Source organism: Canis lupus, chromosome 19, assembly GCF_003254725.2.
Source record: "Canis lupus dingo isolate Sandy chromosome 19, ASM325472v2, whole genome shotgun sequence".
Lineage (NCBI taxonomy): Eukaryota > Metazoa > Chordata > Mammalia > Carnivora > Canidae > Canis > Canis lupus.
Window position 1 is genome coordinate 2,454,098 of NC_064261.1, and position 17,331 is coordinate 2,471,428.

The 17,331-nt window shown below is 43.7% G+C and overlaps 1 protein-coding gene across 5 annotated transcripts in view; it reads left to right on the forward strand.

Annotated features, from left to right (window-relative positions):
• Window positions 1–17,331, forward strand: part of TBC1D9 (TBC1 domain family member 9) — a 114,088-nt gene that overhangs the window by 50,203 nt on the left and 46,554 nt on the right. For 3 of the 5 annotated variants that reach the window (XM_049097370.1, XM_049097371.1, XM_049097369.1), the window contains exon 2: window positions 2,012–2,122. In XM_049097370.1, the coding sequence (XP_048953327.1) occupies window positions 2,033–2,122 (90 nt within the window). In that variant the 5' untranslated portion in view covers window positions 2,012–2,032. Of the gene's footprint in view, window positions 1–2,011; window positions 2,123–8,447; window positions 8,750–13,428; window positions 13,548–17,331 lie in introns of those variants that run through there. The other 2 variants (XM_025462320.3, XM_025462322.3) reach the window with 2 other exon arrangements.

Sequence of the window (17,331 nt, forward strand, 5' to 3'; positions counted from 1 at the left end):
TCAGATCCTTTGCCTATTTTTTATTAGGTTATTTGCATTTTCATATGAAGTAAACAGTACTTTACATATTCTGGAAACGAGTCCCTTATCGGATATATGGTTTTGAAATATTTTCTTTCACTTTCTGTGTTGCCCTTTCACTTTCTTGATTGTGTCCCCTGTAGGACAAAAATGATTAATTTTGATGAAGCCAAAAATTATTTATTTTTTTCCTTTGATTGCTTATGCTTTTGGTGTCATATCTAAGCCATTTTTCATAAACATGTCATCTAAGTAGAAGTCAAATTAAATAAAGGAGTCTTGGCAAGTTCTAGGCAGGTTGTTAAACTGCTTATTCCAATCAGCCTATTGCCCTTAAATCCTATTATATTCCGTATTATTACAAGAACAATCCTGTAACTGTGATATTGACTCCATTTTATCACTGAGTAAACCAAGGCATTGAAAATAAAATGTCCCGCCCTAACATGAAAACTAGCCAGGGAATTCCCAGGTGGCTCAGTGGTTTGGCGCCTGCCTTCGGCCCAGGGCGTGATCCTGGGGTCCCGGGATCGAGTCCTGCGTCGGGCTCCCCGCAGGGAGCCTGCTTCTCCCTCTGCCTGTGTCTCTGCCTCTCTCTCTCTCTCTCTCTGTGTGTGTCTCTCATGAATAAACAAAATCTTAAAAAAAGAAAGAAAGAAAGAAAACTAGCCAGAGTTCCTAATTGGTTCTTCTGCATCCAAATCCTGCTCTGTGCTGATTTCCATCTGACTTTGGAATAATTATGGGCATTTACTTTATGGAAATTGTTTGGATTCATCCTGCCATGCAAGGAATCTAGTTTATTTGACTTTGTGGAATTTGTGTGCATGCCCGTGCTGTCTTAGAACAGTGGAGGAAGTGTTTGGTGCTCGATCCCAGCTTGGGGTAGGTAAAGGAGGCACACATCTCTGGAGGGCCGATGTTGCAGGAATGGTAGTTATGAGATGGATTTGCACTCCTGGAAGCAGAAGATGCTGCCTCTTCTTAAGTGAGCGTTGGTGTCCTGAGTATTTGCATCTCTCACAGATAAATAGATAAATTCATTCATTGACTGTTCAGGCTGCCCGGACTTGGATAACGTGGTGAGTTTCCCCCAGGGTGGACGGATCAGTGAGGTTCCTGACCCACAGAAGGCCACCGTCCGCCAGTGCCTCTCCTGACCCTCGGCCTCATTACTGCATCATTGCAGAGGGTGGTCATCTGCAGCCATCTCTGGTTTTAATGATTGATGTAACAAATAGCAAAGGACTCTGCCCCGGGGATGGGCAAGCGCTCCTTTCACAGCCCTTGTTTGCTCCTAAACAAGTGTTAAGACACTGCTTGGCCTTCGCTGCTAGATTCTAAATACCTTAAGGACTCTTTCTTACTATGTTTTGTGCCACAGGGTTTGCCTTGCACACAGTAGGGACTTAATTGATGTTTTCTAAGCTGAACTGTACCTTTTTAATACAAAGAGAAATGGGGCAGGTTAAAATAACATGTAGGCCAAGCCTGGCACACTGACTCAGATAGACAGGACTGGTTCCTGGCCTTGGCAAGTTACTCAAATTAAGGATTTGTTTCTTAGGTGAAAAGGGGAGAAAATAATGCACATTTGGTATAATGTAGGGAAAGCCGAGACTCCAACATGTAAGTGCTTAATACCCTACTTATTTTTATTTATAGGCATTTATAAATATCAGCATATGCCAGGGGCTGGGCTACCAGCTTTGTTAGCCTCCCATTAGTTTTGATGCCAGCAGACTGCCTTTCAACTTAATGCGATTTCTCTTGGAGGTTGTTGGAACAAGTAATGTAGAGCCAACATCAGAATGTTTAAGATGAAAATTTTGTCAAGGTGTGGGGTGCAACAGGAGAGGGGTTGTCAAGAAGGGTTGTAGGGGAGGACCGTTGGGAGGTCCAACAGGAGGGGCGTGTTGACGCTGCCTCTGGGAATTTGGGGCAGCACTGGGGAAACCCTTAAGCGTTTTTCCCCCTTCTTTATCCTCAGGCCTTCTCGTGGGTACCCTCGATGTCGTGCTGGACTCCAGTGCCCGGGTGGCTCCTTACCGAATCCTGTACCAGACTCCAGACTCTTTGGTCTATTGGACCATCGCCTGTGGTAAGTAGCGATATTCAGAAATATGGAAAAACATTATGATTAACAGTTTTCCGTCAGAATGAAAGGAACCTTTATTTGGGAACACAATCACTTGATAATTTAGGGTAATTAACCAGAGCCATTTCAGCAGGTGAACCCCAAATCTTCAATGGCTTAACACGGTAAGGGTTTCTTTCTCACCCTGGCAAAGTCTCCTTTGGATCCTGTGGCCTTCTGCATCTGTAGTGACACAGAGCCTCCATGGGAGGACAACTGAGAAGGGAAAAATGGAAGATTGAGGTATACCTGCATTTAATTCCCTTGGGCCGGACGGGTCACACACCACTTCCACGCACACTCTGTTGGCTAGAACCAGTCATATGACCCCAACTTAACTCCACGGGCAGCTAGGAAATGAAAGAAATGAAATGAAAAGAAATGAAAGAGGAACATGTGGACTACTTGGGTGTACTGAGTAATACTTCTATATCTTAGCACAGTACTTCCTACTTGAGTAGGGATCCTTTTTCCTTCCTGATCATAATCTATAATAATGTCCTGTGTTTAAAATGGTGGTCAATAGCCCTGCCGTTATTGGATCTCTCTCAAGGGTTTTTAATCCAAAGTGGCCAAGATTTTTTCAGTTATTCGTTTGCATGTGGCTTTGCAAATAACCATAGGAAAAGCAAGAGCACGGAGCACTTAGTTTTCTTTCCTTTTTTTTTTTTACATTCACTTGATTTTTAAAATTATTATTCATAGACTTTATTTTTTACAGTCTTAGATTTACAGAAAAGTTGGGTAATAGTTCAGAGAGCTCCCATCTGCCCTGTACATACATAGTGTCCCTTGTTATCAATATCCTGCTTAGTACGGTACGTTTGTTTTAGTTAATGAACCCGTATTGATTATACTATTAGTAAACAAAAGCCATAGTTTATTTAGATTTCACCTAATGTCCTTTTTTTCTGTTCCAAGATCCTATCCAGGATACTATATTATATTTAGCTCTCATGTCTCTGTAGGCTCTTCTTGGCGGTGGAAGTTCTTCAGACTTCCCTTCCCAATTTTGAAGGATACCAGTCAGGTATATTGGAGAATGTCCCTCTATTGGTATTTGATGTTTTTCTTACGATTAGGCTGAGGTGATGAATTTTTGCTGAGGAAGATCACAAAGATAAAGTGCTATTTTTATCGCATTATGTCAAGCAAGGGTACATATTGCTAACTTACGACTGATGAGGTCTTCCTTGATCATCCAGCCAAAGCAGGCTTTTTTGGGTTTCTCTACTGTTACATTACTATTTTCTTCCCCTCTCCATGTTGTATACTCTCTGGAAGTCACTACGCACAACCCACTCTTAAGGAATGGGGAGTTTTAATTTATTCAATTATTTTTTATCAGTATGCAATCATGCACATTGATTTTATACTTTGGAGGAGTCCAGTGCTACTTTATTTTGTTGCTCAAGTCATTCTAGCTTTGGCCATTTGGAGCTCTTTCAATTGACTTTGTTCAGTCTTTAAATTGATCTCTACTCAGTAGGAAGTGCTATGCTAGGATCTAAAGATATAACGATAATTAGATCCGGTCTCTGCTCTTGAGAACATAAGTAAATATTCAATTACAGCCCAGTGTGAACCAGTACCACACAGTGCCAGTGAATTGCAGGGTGCCCAACTAAATACAGGAATCTCAGCTGGCCTTTTACCTAGGCAGGAGAGGTTATCTCCGTGTGATTTCCAGCTGCTGGAAGGCCCTGGCGGCCTAGTAATGCTCCCTCAAGGATTGAATGGCACACAAAATTCTAACATTGTAGTGTTATATCCCTTTTGAGTTATTCTGGTTAAGATGCAGACAGCCTCATGAGAAATGATGGGATATGTCAGCCATTTATGCATCCCGGCGAATGAAGGAATGGCATCAGGGTGCAGGGCATGGAGACCAGCACTCCAGTCATCTGTGCCATTCATTCAATACAAAGGGGAAGGACCCCATAGCTACTGGGGCGGGGGATGTGCCCTGGGGTGGTTGATGGGGAAAGTGTCACATTTAGTCGGCAGAAACATTCTAGAATTGAGGTAAAAATAGACATTATAGCCAGCAAGTGAAGCAGTAAAAAGAAAGGGTATTAGCAATCAGATGGAGCCACTTAACCACTTGACTTGACAAGGATGCAGAAAGGACACTCTGACACGTTCTCTCTCACCTTCCAGCCTGCCTCCCACTTGTGTCCAGAGGCTTTTGAGATCCTTTGGAGCCGGGAGCTCCTTAGAGCCCTCATATCTCTCCTTACAGCAGCTCCAGGCGCCTGGCCTTCCCAGGTCAGCGTGCATTTACACTGGTGAGAGCTGCTGGCATGTGCGTCTGTGACTCCTCTCCTCCTGCCCCCTCAGCCCTAACCCTTTGTTCTTTCCCCGTTACTGACATCACTACTCCTCAGCTCGTTTCTGGGGCTTTGCCAATCTACGAAGCAGATGCTCCTGTGAATGCTCGTGTAGGAAAGAGCCCAGAGTTACAAAGCTGAGTTATTCCTGAATTATTTGCCAGACCGAGGCTAAGGAGCACCAGGCAGTAAATGCTGACGGCATAATTTATACCACAGAGATGTACTTTCATTTTCCCAGTAAGTAATGCCTGTCACAACTGCATGATCTCATTTTAATAAACCCAGAACAGTTTTAGCTTTTGTATGTATTGATTACCCATAGAGATACCTCCAGAATTTCCTTGTGGAAGAGTCCACGGAAGTGACAGCCTCCGTGAAGTCCCATTCACCCATTAGTCCTCCTTATCGATTTCCATTTAAAACCCAAATTGCTGGCTCCCTTTCAGGAGAGGATTTTAAGAGCGGAAGCTGCCAGCTTTCAGATTTCTCTGATTTGCTGACCTTTCAGTTTGTAATTTTAATGTTTTGTTGTAAACTACAAAGTTGGTATGTGGTGGGACAGTATATCAAGAGCTTTTTAATTTGCTTGACTTTCATAAATCTTTGCTGTAAGAGAAGCTTCAGCAGGAAACTAGGTGAGTCTAACTCACTGCCCTGTAGAATCCATAGGATTGCAAAAACATTGCTTGTAAGTCATGCACATTGTGAATCTTTAGCATATAAATTGAATTAAAGGGAGCATCTACCATCAGTGCCTTCATATAGACCATTTTCTTGTGTTCTTTTAAAGATTGGATTTTTTTGTTTTGGAGAGAAAGTACAAGAGAGAGCAGAGAGCACAAGTGGGGAGGGAGAGCAGAGGGGCAGAGGGAGATGGAGAAGCAGGGAGCCTGATGTGGAGCTCGATCCTAGGCCCCCGAGATCTTGACCTGAGCCAAAGGCAGCCACTTAACCACTACTAGGCTCCCCCCAGGGAGACCACGTTCTGCAGAAGAGCAGTGGTAAGTCCTAGTTGTTTGACTTGCCTTAGACTTGAGCCACAAAGAGCCAGGCAGGAGGAGTCTTTGAAATCTAGTCTCACTTGCTTCCAATATAATCACCTGGCCCTTGGCAGTAACGTGAACCATACAGAAAGAAGAGTGGAACAAAAAGCAAGAGTTACTTGGCAAAACATTATTTTCATAAGCTTCTTCTAATCTTCTATAAGTTATATCCAGATTGGTTTGATTTTTTTTTTTTTTTTTTTACTTTCCCTTGGCATTGAGACTTTTAATTGGGAAAGGGAGCCAAAAACGTTCCTAAGTAATGATTGTTTCTGTTCACTACTGCGCAGGATGAAGCCACCATTCTCTTTGGTTGATAATCCATTGCGCCATCAATTCTAACCTGGTGAATTGCATTTTCTCAGTGGTTCATGCAGTAAATTACACATTTGCCATCTCTAAGAACATAAAGAAATCAGTATCACAGGAATTTGTCTAGCCAGCTTTGTTGAGCTCATTATATATATATATTTTTAAGGATTTTATTTATTTATTCATGAGACACAGAGAGAGGCAGAGACACAGGCAGAGGGAAAAGCAGGCTCTGTGTGGGGAGCCCAGTGTGGGATTCAATCTCAGGACCCCGGGGTCACGCCCTGAGCCAAAGGCAGACGCTCCACCCCTGAGCCCCCCAGACAGCCTGAGCTCTTATATTCTGACAGTCTCCCCCCTCTCCCCTACCAGTCAGTTGACTGACTGTTTTGCACCTGACTGTCATTAGGGAGCCACACAGCTACAGGTTTTCCCTCCACAGCTGGTGGTTTGGACTTGGTGCCCCAGGGGCAGGAGAGGAGCCAGTCTGCTGCCCTGCTTGGTCTTTAGTGGATTTAAGTAAAAGCAACCCATTTAGCTCCCCCCTTAGAAGAACTAGAAGGATCTAACAGTAAGAAGGGTTTTACAGCCTCAGTGAGAATACAGATACATAAAAATGCTGGTAGCTCCAAGGATGTTGTCTATAGAGGAGCTCTGGGACCAACCAGGAGGAGAGTGACAAACAGAAAGAGGGAGCTGGTGACAATTCCTTCTAGATACATCTGACCTTCTAGCAGGACTGATAAAGGAAATGGGGTGGAGGGTATGTGTTTGATGGGCACGTCACTGATGACATGGCCCTGCATGGTGCCCTGATTTGGCTGCCTATTGATTTAGTTTCTCCTTTCTTTACCATCCCAGAATTTCATTTGGGGCTGGATGGTCATTCGTTTTCAGAACTGAAAATACTTTAGCTGCCCTCTTGCCTAACATTTTTATTTTAAGAGGATACAGAGGCAAGGTGAATCGCCCAAGTTCACAGTGCTAGTTGCAGCTGGTTAGTGCAGAGCTGAGGCCTCATTGTTGGGTCTCTGCCTTCCTAGCCCAGTGCTGGAAAGTGGCACCATGCTGGCTTTCATGATTAAGCATTCTTTTAGTCAGCAGCTGGTAAGACCCAGAGTTTAATTAAAGATTGCTAATTGGTTTCGCGTCAACCATTTCTCTGCAATAGGGAGAGAAAATGTGGGGTAGTTCAGTTGCCAGCCACATAAAATACATGTTATGTGGAAGTTGGTATTTTATAATCCTTTCTTGGTCCGGGGACGTCAAGAATTATTCTTGTATCCTTGGGAACACAGCAGCTTAAAATAAACAGCTTGTAGGGTGCCTGGGTGGTGCAGTCAGGCATCTCACTCTTGATTTGGGTCAAGTCACGGGTCTCGGGGTTGTGGGATCGAGCCCCGTGTCAGGCTTCATGCTCAGCAGGAAGTCTGCATAGGATCCTCTCTTCCTCTCCCTCTGCTCCTCCTACGTGTGCATTCTCACTCTCTCTGTCTCTCTCTCCCTCTCAAATAAATAAATCTTTTTAAAAGAGAACTTGTTATTTTTTCTTTAATACATGCTCATTGCTGAAAGTTAGAAAATATAGATAAGCAAAAATAAAAATTTAAAAACAGTATCACATTCTAAATCACTATTTTTATGTTTTTTAAAGATTTATTTATTTGAGGGTGGGGAGAGCGTGCATGAGCATAGCAAGGGGCAGAGGGAGAGGGGAGAGAAACTTTAGCAGACTCCCTGCCAAGCTTGAAGCTCAACGTGGGGCTCAATCTCAGGAGCCTGAGATTACGACCTGAGCTGAAAACCAAGAGTCGGATGCGTAACCGACTATGCCATCCAGAGGCGCTTCCAAATCACCTTTTAGACTTTGTGTATGTTTGTGTGTGTGTCTATACATACACGTATACGGGTTTATATATGAGTGTATTACTTATATGTATAGATTATCCGTGTCAATAAAACCTATTTCTGTAACGTCAGTTCTTTTTTTTTTTTTTTTTTAAAGATTTTATTTATTTGAGAGACAGAACACAAGCAGGGGGGATGGCAGAGGGGGAAGTAAGGCGGACTCCTCGAGGAGCAGGGGGCTCAATCCCAGGACCAGAGATCATGGGCAGATGCTTAACCAACTGAGCCACCCAGGCGCCCCTATAGCATCAGTTTTAATAGGTAGATAATATTTTATTGAGTGTGTAACATGATTTATCTGATAAACTATTACTGGAAATGTCTTTTTTTCTCCTAATGTTAATTGCATTTTGAACGACCTTAATCAATACCCTTACAAAAAAAAAAAACTTTTTATATTCCTTAAATTATCACTTAAGGATACATTTCTAGAAATAGATATGCTGAGTCAAAAAATACACATATCTGTAAGGCTTTTAGTGTCTCTAGCTCAGTGGCCTTCCAGAAAGATACCCATTTACTTTCTCCCCATCAGAGTGGGGAAAGGACCTTGGTACTTAAGTAAAATAAGGACATCAACCGTGTCCAGCCTCGTAAGATTCTTACGGTCAAGGCTGGATGAATTACCTGGGGCTCTTTTGTCTCAAAGTGGTCACAAAGCTATGAGCATATTGTTATGAACTGTAAAAGATTACAAGCAGAGTTCGGGAAGAAGTTTACAGAGTCACACCAGGAGTTGTGTGCGCGCCTACTTCAATAACGCGCACCCTTTGCAGTCCAAACATAATGGTGCCGCGGCCAGAGGGACTTCTGCTCTGTTAGGCGGGCAAGGGTGGGATGGCCGGTGTCTTAGCACCCTGACATCGGAAGGTACAAACTCCTGCATCACATGTGAAGAGGAGAGCTTTGCGTCCTGTTGTTTGTGATGGCGATAGCCAAAGCAACTGTTTATCTCGTGCTTTGTATATTCTACACCTGCGCTAAGGACTTCACATGTACGTATTATTTTCCTTAATCCTCAACACAAACCAATGTGGTGGCAGGTGTTGTTACCTACATATTACAGAGCGGATTATTTGAGGCACAAAGGAATTAAGTAATTTACCTACGATCACAAAGTCAGCATGTGTTACTTCTGAAACCAGCTGTACTTTTTTTTGGACATCAAAGCCTGTCTTCTGATCCACGATGTCATACTGTCTCCCTGATAACTGGGCTTCTTATGATTCCAGATAATCTAACCTCTAGGCATACTTATCACACTTAAGTATGGGTTTTGGAGTGAGGTAATCATGCATCACAAAGAAATACCTGCTGATTATCTGTCGGTGGGGCCGTAAACCCGTAAGCCTTAGTTCTTAATCCTCAGAGGCCAGATATGATAGAACCAAATGGTGGGTCCATCCTAATGCTTCTTCCTTTTGATTTCAAGTAGTCTTTATGTACTTTAAGATACATTTAAAGCTAGATGAGAAGTTAGGATGATTTTGTACTTTTCATCGTGTTTAATTTTGTTTAATTTTGCCCAGATATATGCACAGGGGCTTGTGGCTAGTATTCTTAAAAATAGAACAAATTTTGCCCAGATATACACACAGGGCCTGTGGCTAGTATTCTTAAAAATAGAACAAAACAAAACAAAACAAAACAAAAAAAAAACCCCAAGCCAAACCAAATAAAACCCACCACCCTGAATGATAAAGATTCCCATTTTTTTCCAAAATTAATTTCTAAGTAACCTTAAGCCCATCAAGTGTTGATCTAGTCCTTACCACAGCAGAATGCTTTAACTTGGATAAATGTGGGTTTTCTGTAGGATTCTTATTCCCAACACCAGCTTTCTTTGTTGTTCCAGCTGATTGCACAGTCAGGTCAGCTTGTTTTTCCTGCTGTATCTCTGTAAATGAAGCCTTTCCAGAAAATCGACAGCCAAGCCCTTCCTTTCTTATTCTGAGCATCTAACACCTTCTGTTCAAACTGCTGGGTAAACAGACCAGTCCCTGTTCACAGTCACAGCACAAGGGCTTCGTGTTATCTCACCTTAAAAAAATATCCAAAGAAAACTTCCAAGATCTTAAATATTGCAGCCCTTGTATTTAGTTCCTTGTCAAATGGAAAAGCTATCTATAAAGAACATTTAAGGATTCCCACGTTTTCCCTTTGGAGTTCCGCTCGTTCCTATGTGGACTCATGAGAGGGGGACAGAGATGGACACCTGATTTTAAAAATAAATCTACAATACTGGCATCTTCAGAATTTGTCTTGTCTGCTGGGTCAGGGAATCGAGCTGTGTCGGTATTGATCACACTTCTAGTCCCCAGAACCTGGAGCATTTAGGAAAGTGTTCAATGTAGTGCTTTTGTATAGTAAGCAATAAATGTAGGAGGTGTATTTCATGACTCACCCTAGAAAAGTATCTGTTGGGCATAGACCAGTATCCATAGCGAATTCCTGAAACTACTGTCGGCTTATGGCATTTTTGTCTTTTTCTCTTCTCAAATAGTCTATGGTGGTAATGGTTTCATGTAATGAATGGCACACAGAGTCCTTCTTTATCTAGAGCGCAGTGTCCTAGGACCTTGGAATCTTAGATGTAGATGTAGCCAGAAGAAACCTCCAAAACCTGTTTGATAGCACCGAAGCCGACCCAAGGCCGAAAGAGTTGCAGGACCTGAAGCTGTTGAGATGCGCAGTGTCAGCTCCTCCGCTATATGCGGGAGCGGCGAGTGGCTCAGGAGAAGTCTAGAAGCGCAGCCTTTCCACATGACACTGAGGAGGGCGGGAGAAGCAACAGGAGATGGAGAGCAGAGCCGAAGCCCACCAGCAGCCGCGGGGGTAGTAATCAGAGATGGAAATGTGGGATTTCCATCCTGGGCGGACCAAGTAGAGAGAAGAGCCGGTGGTGCAAATGGCGTTGGGTGGGAGGATGCAGAGATGGTGGGAATGCTGGCCACCGCGGCGGGGGACGGCGCAAAGGTGGGGAAAGAGGTTGCTGGGAAATGCGAACTTCAGTACAAGAGTGCTCGGCTGGCCTTAAGGATGGGAGGGCCCGGGTGTGGCGTTGGTTCAACAGCTCAGGGGCCGGTGGATCGCAGCACAGGTCACGATCTCGGGGTCCCGGCATGGGGCTCCGCGCGTCGGGTTCTGAGCTCACTGGGGCGTCTGCTTCTCTCCCTCTGCCTCTCCCCTGCCCCCCCCCCCCCCAGTGTTTTCGGTCTCTCTCTAAAAATGAATAAATAAAGTCTTTAAAAATCTATCTCTTTTAAAAATGTGGGAATTAGCCATGATGTGTTTGTATTCTATCCACGACAATTGGAAATATGAGCAAATGTTTGTTGAATGAGTGCGCGCGTGCACAGGCCGGTTTTACTCTGCGTGTTTTGCGGGGAGGTGGGTGCAGAGAGAACAGCTTGGAGGCGGCAGCATGCGCAAAGCTGAGCGCGTAGCTGTTCTGTCCCAGGTCTTGTAGCTGACGCACTTTTCCATCCAGGATAACTGAGGGTTAGTGAGGTTGGATTCCGCAGCCAGGATCATGGGGACCTTGAAGTCCCGTAGCTGGTGTGGCGACCTGGTTGACACCCGTCAATGGCCAGACCAGCTGAGAACCAGCGTCTGGAAGGCCCGTCTGCGGTCAGCCTAGGCGGGGGCAGAGGGAGCAGCGGGATCAGAGGGACGCTGGGAATTGTGCTGCACGGTGTGCCGAAGCTCAGCAGGCCTGGGGCCCCCGGGAGGGCCTCCGTCCTGAGGTGCATGCATCCGACAGGGCCGGCAGGTGCAGGTGGCTTGGGGGGCGGTGCATGGCAGGCACTGGCGGGGCTCTGGGTGGGACAGCCAGCGCGGCTGGTCCGGTAGGGACCTGCTTCCACACAGGGAAGGGTGTAGTGTATTTTAGAAAGGTTTCCAGTAAAAAAAAAAAAAAAAAGGTTTCCAGGGACTATTCCAAAACTTGAACTCTGAAATGTTTGAAAGCTCTCTGGTAAACTCCAAAATAACTCACTCCACATAAATACTCCAAATGGGCATTGTTCTTTTCGTCTGAAAAATATTTCCTGCTTTCCAGTATCTCCGTGGACATTATTCCTCAGGATTTTTTATAACGTTGCTCTAAGATGGGTAAAGGGTTTGTTGTGTTTTGTTTTGTTTTCATTCATCTCTGTTTTACAGATTAGACAGTCTAAAGTCCTCCAACTGGCTGGTGGCAGAGGGCGGGGGACCAGGTGTCCTGAGTTCTAGTTCTCACCGTGATGTCGTGGTGCAGAGTCTTCAGTTGCCTTTGCGTGGGGTTGACCGTGGCCCCCAGCGAGTGAGCCATGGATAATGCCCACAGAGGCTACAGTATGTTCCTCTGCGTCCTCACAGGGCTGCTCCTCCACTAAGAAACCTGCTTTTCGTCCTCTCCGTCAGTGTTCACGTAGGCAGTTCTGGTATTTAGCCTTAAGAGAAAAGAAAATGAACTTGCCTTTGGTTGTGTTTTTCCTCTCCTTAAGCACTGATTCTGAAACCCCTCAAACCTACCTCGTCTCAAAGGGATTTTAGTTCTGCCCCTAACAGTCCTGAGCAGCGCTGTAGACACATTCTCGTCTCCTGCCCTTCTTTGTCGGGACGCAGACGGAGATTCTGATCGCCTCGAATTACAGGTGACAGAGAACAAAGAGCAGAAAAGGCGCCGTTAAGAAACCAAGTAACAGAACGCTTGGCGATCTGAGGAGATACCTGGAGGTTGAATGAGTGGAAATCACAAAATCAGTCCTTAATTCTGGAACGAGCAGCACACACGCGATTTATATATATGACATGCGGGTGATTTATGAAACAGTGTTTTTCTGCAAGATCATTAACAATCCCAGGGCAAGAAGGAAAGGGGAAGGGCTTTCGTCTTTACAGCCACATCCTGACGGCATCCGTGTGATGCCCCACAGTCGTGGGCCGAGAGCCGTGCCGGGGACATTCGCTACAAGGCCAGGGTTGTATGGGCGTGGAGGGTGCCAGGCCGGGTGGCTTGCGCTTCTTAAGGGTAGGGACTTGCTCCGAGGCAGTGAGGATGACCTCATCCCGGCACATCCCGAGGAGCCGTGCTTGGGGGAGCCAGGCAGCTATTCCCCAGCGATGGTCCACTTTCCCATCTCATTCATAATTGAAGTGAGCGAGGATCGTTTCTGCCCATTACAGGAGGCGGTTGCATCAGCTCTCCAGTGGCAGCTCAACTCTCATATCATTGCAGCTTAACAACTATAACCCAGTATCCTAACACGATCGGGGTTGCCCTGTGAAGTGCAGGTTCTAGAAGGGAGCAGAGCGGAGGGCAGTGCTCAAGTCCCAATCCAGGGAAGGGAGGCGGAGAGACGTTGCTACCTTCTCCCTGGAAGCCGTGTCGGGGACGTCCTGAACCCCCGTGACCAGACCTGACTGTAACCCCGTGCTTACTCTTGGGTTTCCATAGCCTTACGTGTCTTCTCTGTCTCCTCTGAAAGGGAGAAAGCATTTAAAGGCAGAGCTGTTAGAACCGTGGTCTCCTTTCGTGACACTGCGTATCGAGGAAGTATCTTTTAGGTTCCCCCCAAAATTCTATGTTTAAGTATCTTTTAGGTTCCCCCCAAAATTCTATGTTTAAGTATCTTTTAGGTTCCCCCCAAAATTCTATGATCATTTTTTTTATCATCTTATTATTACACAGGTGGTTCCAGAAAAGAAATCACTGAACACTGGGAATGGCTTGAGCAGAACCTGCTGCAGACACTGTCCATCTTTGAAAACGAGAACGATATCACCACATTTGTGAGAGGGAAAATACAGGTAGTGGGTTCCTTTGTCTTGTTTTAACTCTTATTTGGAAATAACTTCAAACTTACAGAAAAGTCATAAAAATGAGAGCCTGTCGACCTCTTGAGTATCCTCCTGTTGTTAACATTTCACCCCGTTGACGTGCTCATTTACTTTCTATTTGAGCGGAGTACCTCCCCCCCCCCCCATACTTCAGTGTGTATTTTGGGGAATATTCTGTTAAATAAGAACACCGCAGTTACACTTTCAATAAACTTAACATTAACGTTATACTTTAATATTTGGCACCTGTTCCAATCTTGTTAACTGACCCAGTGTCTGGCATTTTTTGCCTTTAGGCCCAGTGCCCGATCCAGTCTAGGAAGCTTATTGAATTGGTTTTCATGTCTTGTCTAGAACATTTCTGTGGCCTTTCTTTTCTTTTTTTTTCTGTGGCCTTTCTTTGTCTTTTATGACACTCATGTTTTTAAGCGTGAGGTTCTGTTTTCCTTAACCGGACGGTTTTCATTTTGGGTTTTGCCAGACATTTCCTGGGATTTGATTCTGGTTATGCATTCCCAGGTGGAACACTTCGTTAAGTAACCTTACGTCCTTGTAAGAGGATCATTTCTGGAGGCAAATGCTACCCACCCACTTCCCCTTATCAGTGATAAGAACCCAGCAAGGTGTTGCCTCCCTGGGCTCCCTGCTGTAGAGTGGATGGTTTTGACTTTTCAAATAACAAACAATTAAAAATTTTCTGTGGGAAAACACTTCAAAGCTACACGAACATCCTACTCCTTATCAGAACTTCCCCATGGTGAGTGTCCATTCATGATTTTTTTTTTTTGTCTGAACCGATCTTTGCTGTGATGTTTTTACAAACAATGATTTTCCAACTCCAGCACTCTCTCATTTATCAGTTGGCACCTGCTAGTTTGCCATCAGCAAGAGCTCGCTTGTCATTTATTCATCTATCTATTTTTGATAGGGACTCATGGATTCCCGTGTTTTCCAGTTGTTTGTTTCATTACTGGACTTAGTTATGTTGGTATTCGTGCTCCCCCAGGTTTAGCGAGAGGAAACACCTGCAGCTTACCTCCTCCATCCTTGTGACATGTCCCTGTTCCTTTTTTGAGCACTTCTGTACTTCTGCCTCAGCAGGCTGTCCCAGACTCCGCTTGTACTTTCTCTGTCCCCGTCCTAGAAGCAACCCTTTGTTTCAGTTTGCTTTTCAGTTTCAGGCCCTTTCTTCTTTGTTGCACTGTCGGTTTAACTTTATTTTTTGCATGCAGAAAATATTAGCCTGCTTCCAAAAGTTTGAATTACCCCAAATGTTACTCCCTTCTGCATCCTCGCCACCCTGTTCTCCCCAACACCTTGCAGTTAACCAAACTCATTGTTATCTGGTCTAGCCTTCCAGGGTTTCTTTTTTGTAAGAAGCAGATATAGATATTTTTCTTACTTCTTTTTAATTGTTACACATAAGGCTTCAAGTACATATGCTTCTCTGCATTTGCTCTTTTCACTCAATAACTCTTGGGTAACACTTTGTATCATTTCATAGAGAGGTTCCACATGTTAGTTATTTCTTTGTTTTTTAAAAAAGCATTTTAATAGTTTGGTTTTTATTTTGAAATATTAATGTTTAGATTTACAGAAGAACTGTAGAGATAGGACAGAGAATTCTCATAGACCCTACCACTCAGCTCCCATTGATGTTAACATCTTCTGTAATCATGGTATATTTATCAAAACTAAGAAGTGAACATTAATGCAATATTGTTAACTACAGGGGGGCCTGGGTGGCTCAGTCAGGTAAGCGTCTTACTCTTGGTTTTGGCTCAGGTTGTGATCTCATGGATCTTGAGATGGAGCCCTTGCATCAGGCTCCGCACTCAGTGTGAAGTAGACTTGAGATTCTCTCCCTCTTCTTCTCCTTCTGCCCCTCACCCTCGCACATGCACCTGCATGCATGCACCCTCTCTATCTCTCAAATAAATAAATCTTTAGAAAAAAAAATGTTAACTACAGACTTTATTTAGATTTTACTGGTTTTTCTACTTCATGTCCTTTTTTTCTCCATGGTCCAATCCAGGATTCCACATTGCATATAATGCCTAACTCTTTTTAATAGGTGCATATTATGTGTGTATGTACTGTAGAGAATTCAGCACTCTCCTACACTTGGATATTTAGGTAGTTTCCAATATTTTGCGATTAAAAATAATTTTATATATATATATATATATATACACACACACACGCACACAAACATAGTATATGCATGAATTATAATTCACACATATAATAATATACATGGTGTGTGTGTGTGTGTGTGTGTGTGTGTGTGTTTGTATTGTGGGGATCTATCCTTTTTTTTTAAAGATTTTATTTATTTATTCATGAGAGCCAAAGAGAGAGGCAGAGACACAGGCAGAGGGAGAAGCAGGCTCCTTGCAGGGAGCCTGACGTGGGACTTGATCCCGGGTCTCCAGGATCACGCCCTGGGCTGAAGGCAGTGCTAAACCGCTGAGCCACCCGGCTGCCCAGGGATCTATCTTTAAGATAAACTGGTAGACGTGGGATTGCCAGATTAAGGGGTAAATGCATGTGTCATTTTGCTTAATATTGCCAGATTCTCACCCACAGAAGTTGTACCATTTTACATTCCCACTGCCATGTATGGGACTCTTTTCCCACATCTTCACCAGAAAAGTAGATTATCAAGCTTTTGAGGTTTTGCCAATCTGATGGGGGAGAAGTATTTTAGTGTTGTTTTAATTTGCATTTATCTCACTTATGAGTGAAGTTAAACACCTTTTTAAATGTTCAATGGCCATTTTTATATCTCTGTAGATTATCCGCTCATGTCTTTCACCCATTTTTCTGTGGGACTTTTGGTGTTATATTTCTTTAATTTTTAAAAGTTCTTTTATATAAAGACCATTAGCCTTTTGTCGGTGATACAGATCATGGACATTTTCCCTAAGTTTGTCATTTGTCTTTTGACTTTGCTCATGATAGTTTTTGCCATGGAATGTTTAAATGTTTCATTTAGTCAAAATGAGAAATCCTTTCCAGATTTTTAGTCATAGTTAGAAAGTCCTTTCTTTACACCCAGGCTAAGGAAGAATTCTAGGAAGTGATCTGATAGTTCGCTTCTCATTGAAATTACACAGGATGGTCCATTTCTACTTGATTTCTTCTCTTTCACTAAACTTTTACATGAACAAACAGTAGTTTTATAATCTGAAAAACAAGTGGAATACCACTGCTTTTTAGGGTCTGATATTTTGGAGGGAGAGAACTGAATTTTAACTAGACCACATAAAATCAGAGAGGGCTGCACAGCACAAAAGCACGAATAACAGAGCACCCTCTCTGTTTCTCCCATACCTTGCCCATCAAGGTGGATACTTTTCACTGCTTCCAGATGGTGGGTTTCAGTTTTTACTCCATGGTCATAATTAAAGAAACTAGAGAAGTAGTGAAGAGGGTAAAAAAAAAAAATGGGAATGGGGAAGATGTTGGGAAAGATCAGTTTGGGGCTCATGGGTGGCTCAGTCAGTTAAGCATCTGCCTTCAGCTCAGATCGTGATCCCAGGGTTCCAGGATCGAGTCTCGCTCCAGCTCCCTGTTCTGTGGGGAGCCTGCTTCTCCCCCACCCCCGCCCCTCCCCTTGCGTGCTCGCTCTCTCTCTCTCTCTGTCAAATAATAAAGTAAAATAAAATAAAATAAAACAATAAAATAAAATAAAATAAAATAAATAAAATATTTTTAAAAGGTCAGTTTGAAGCTGGGAGGAAGTGGGAGC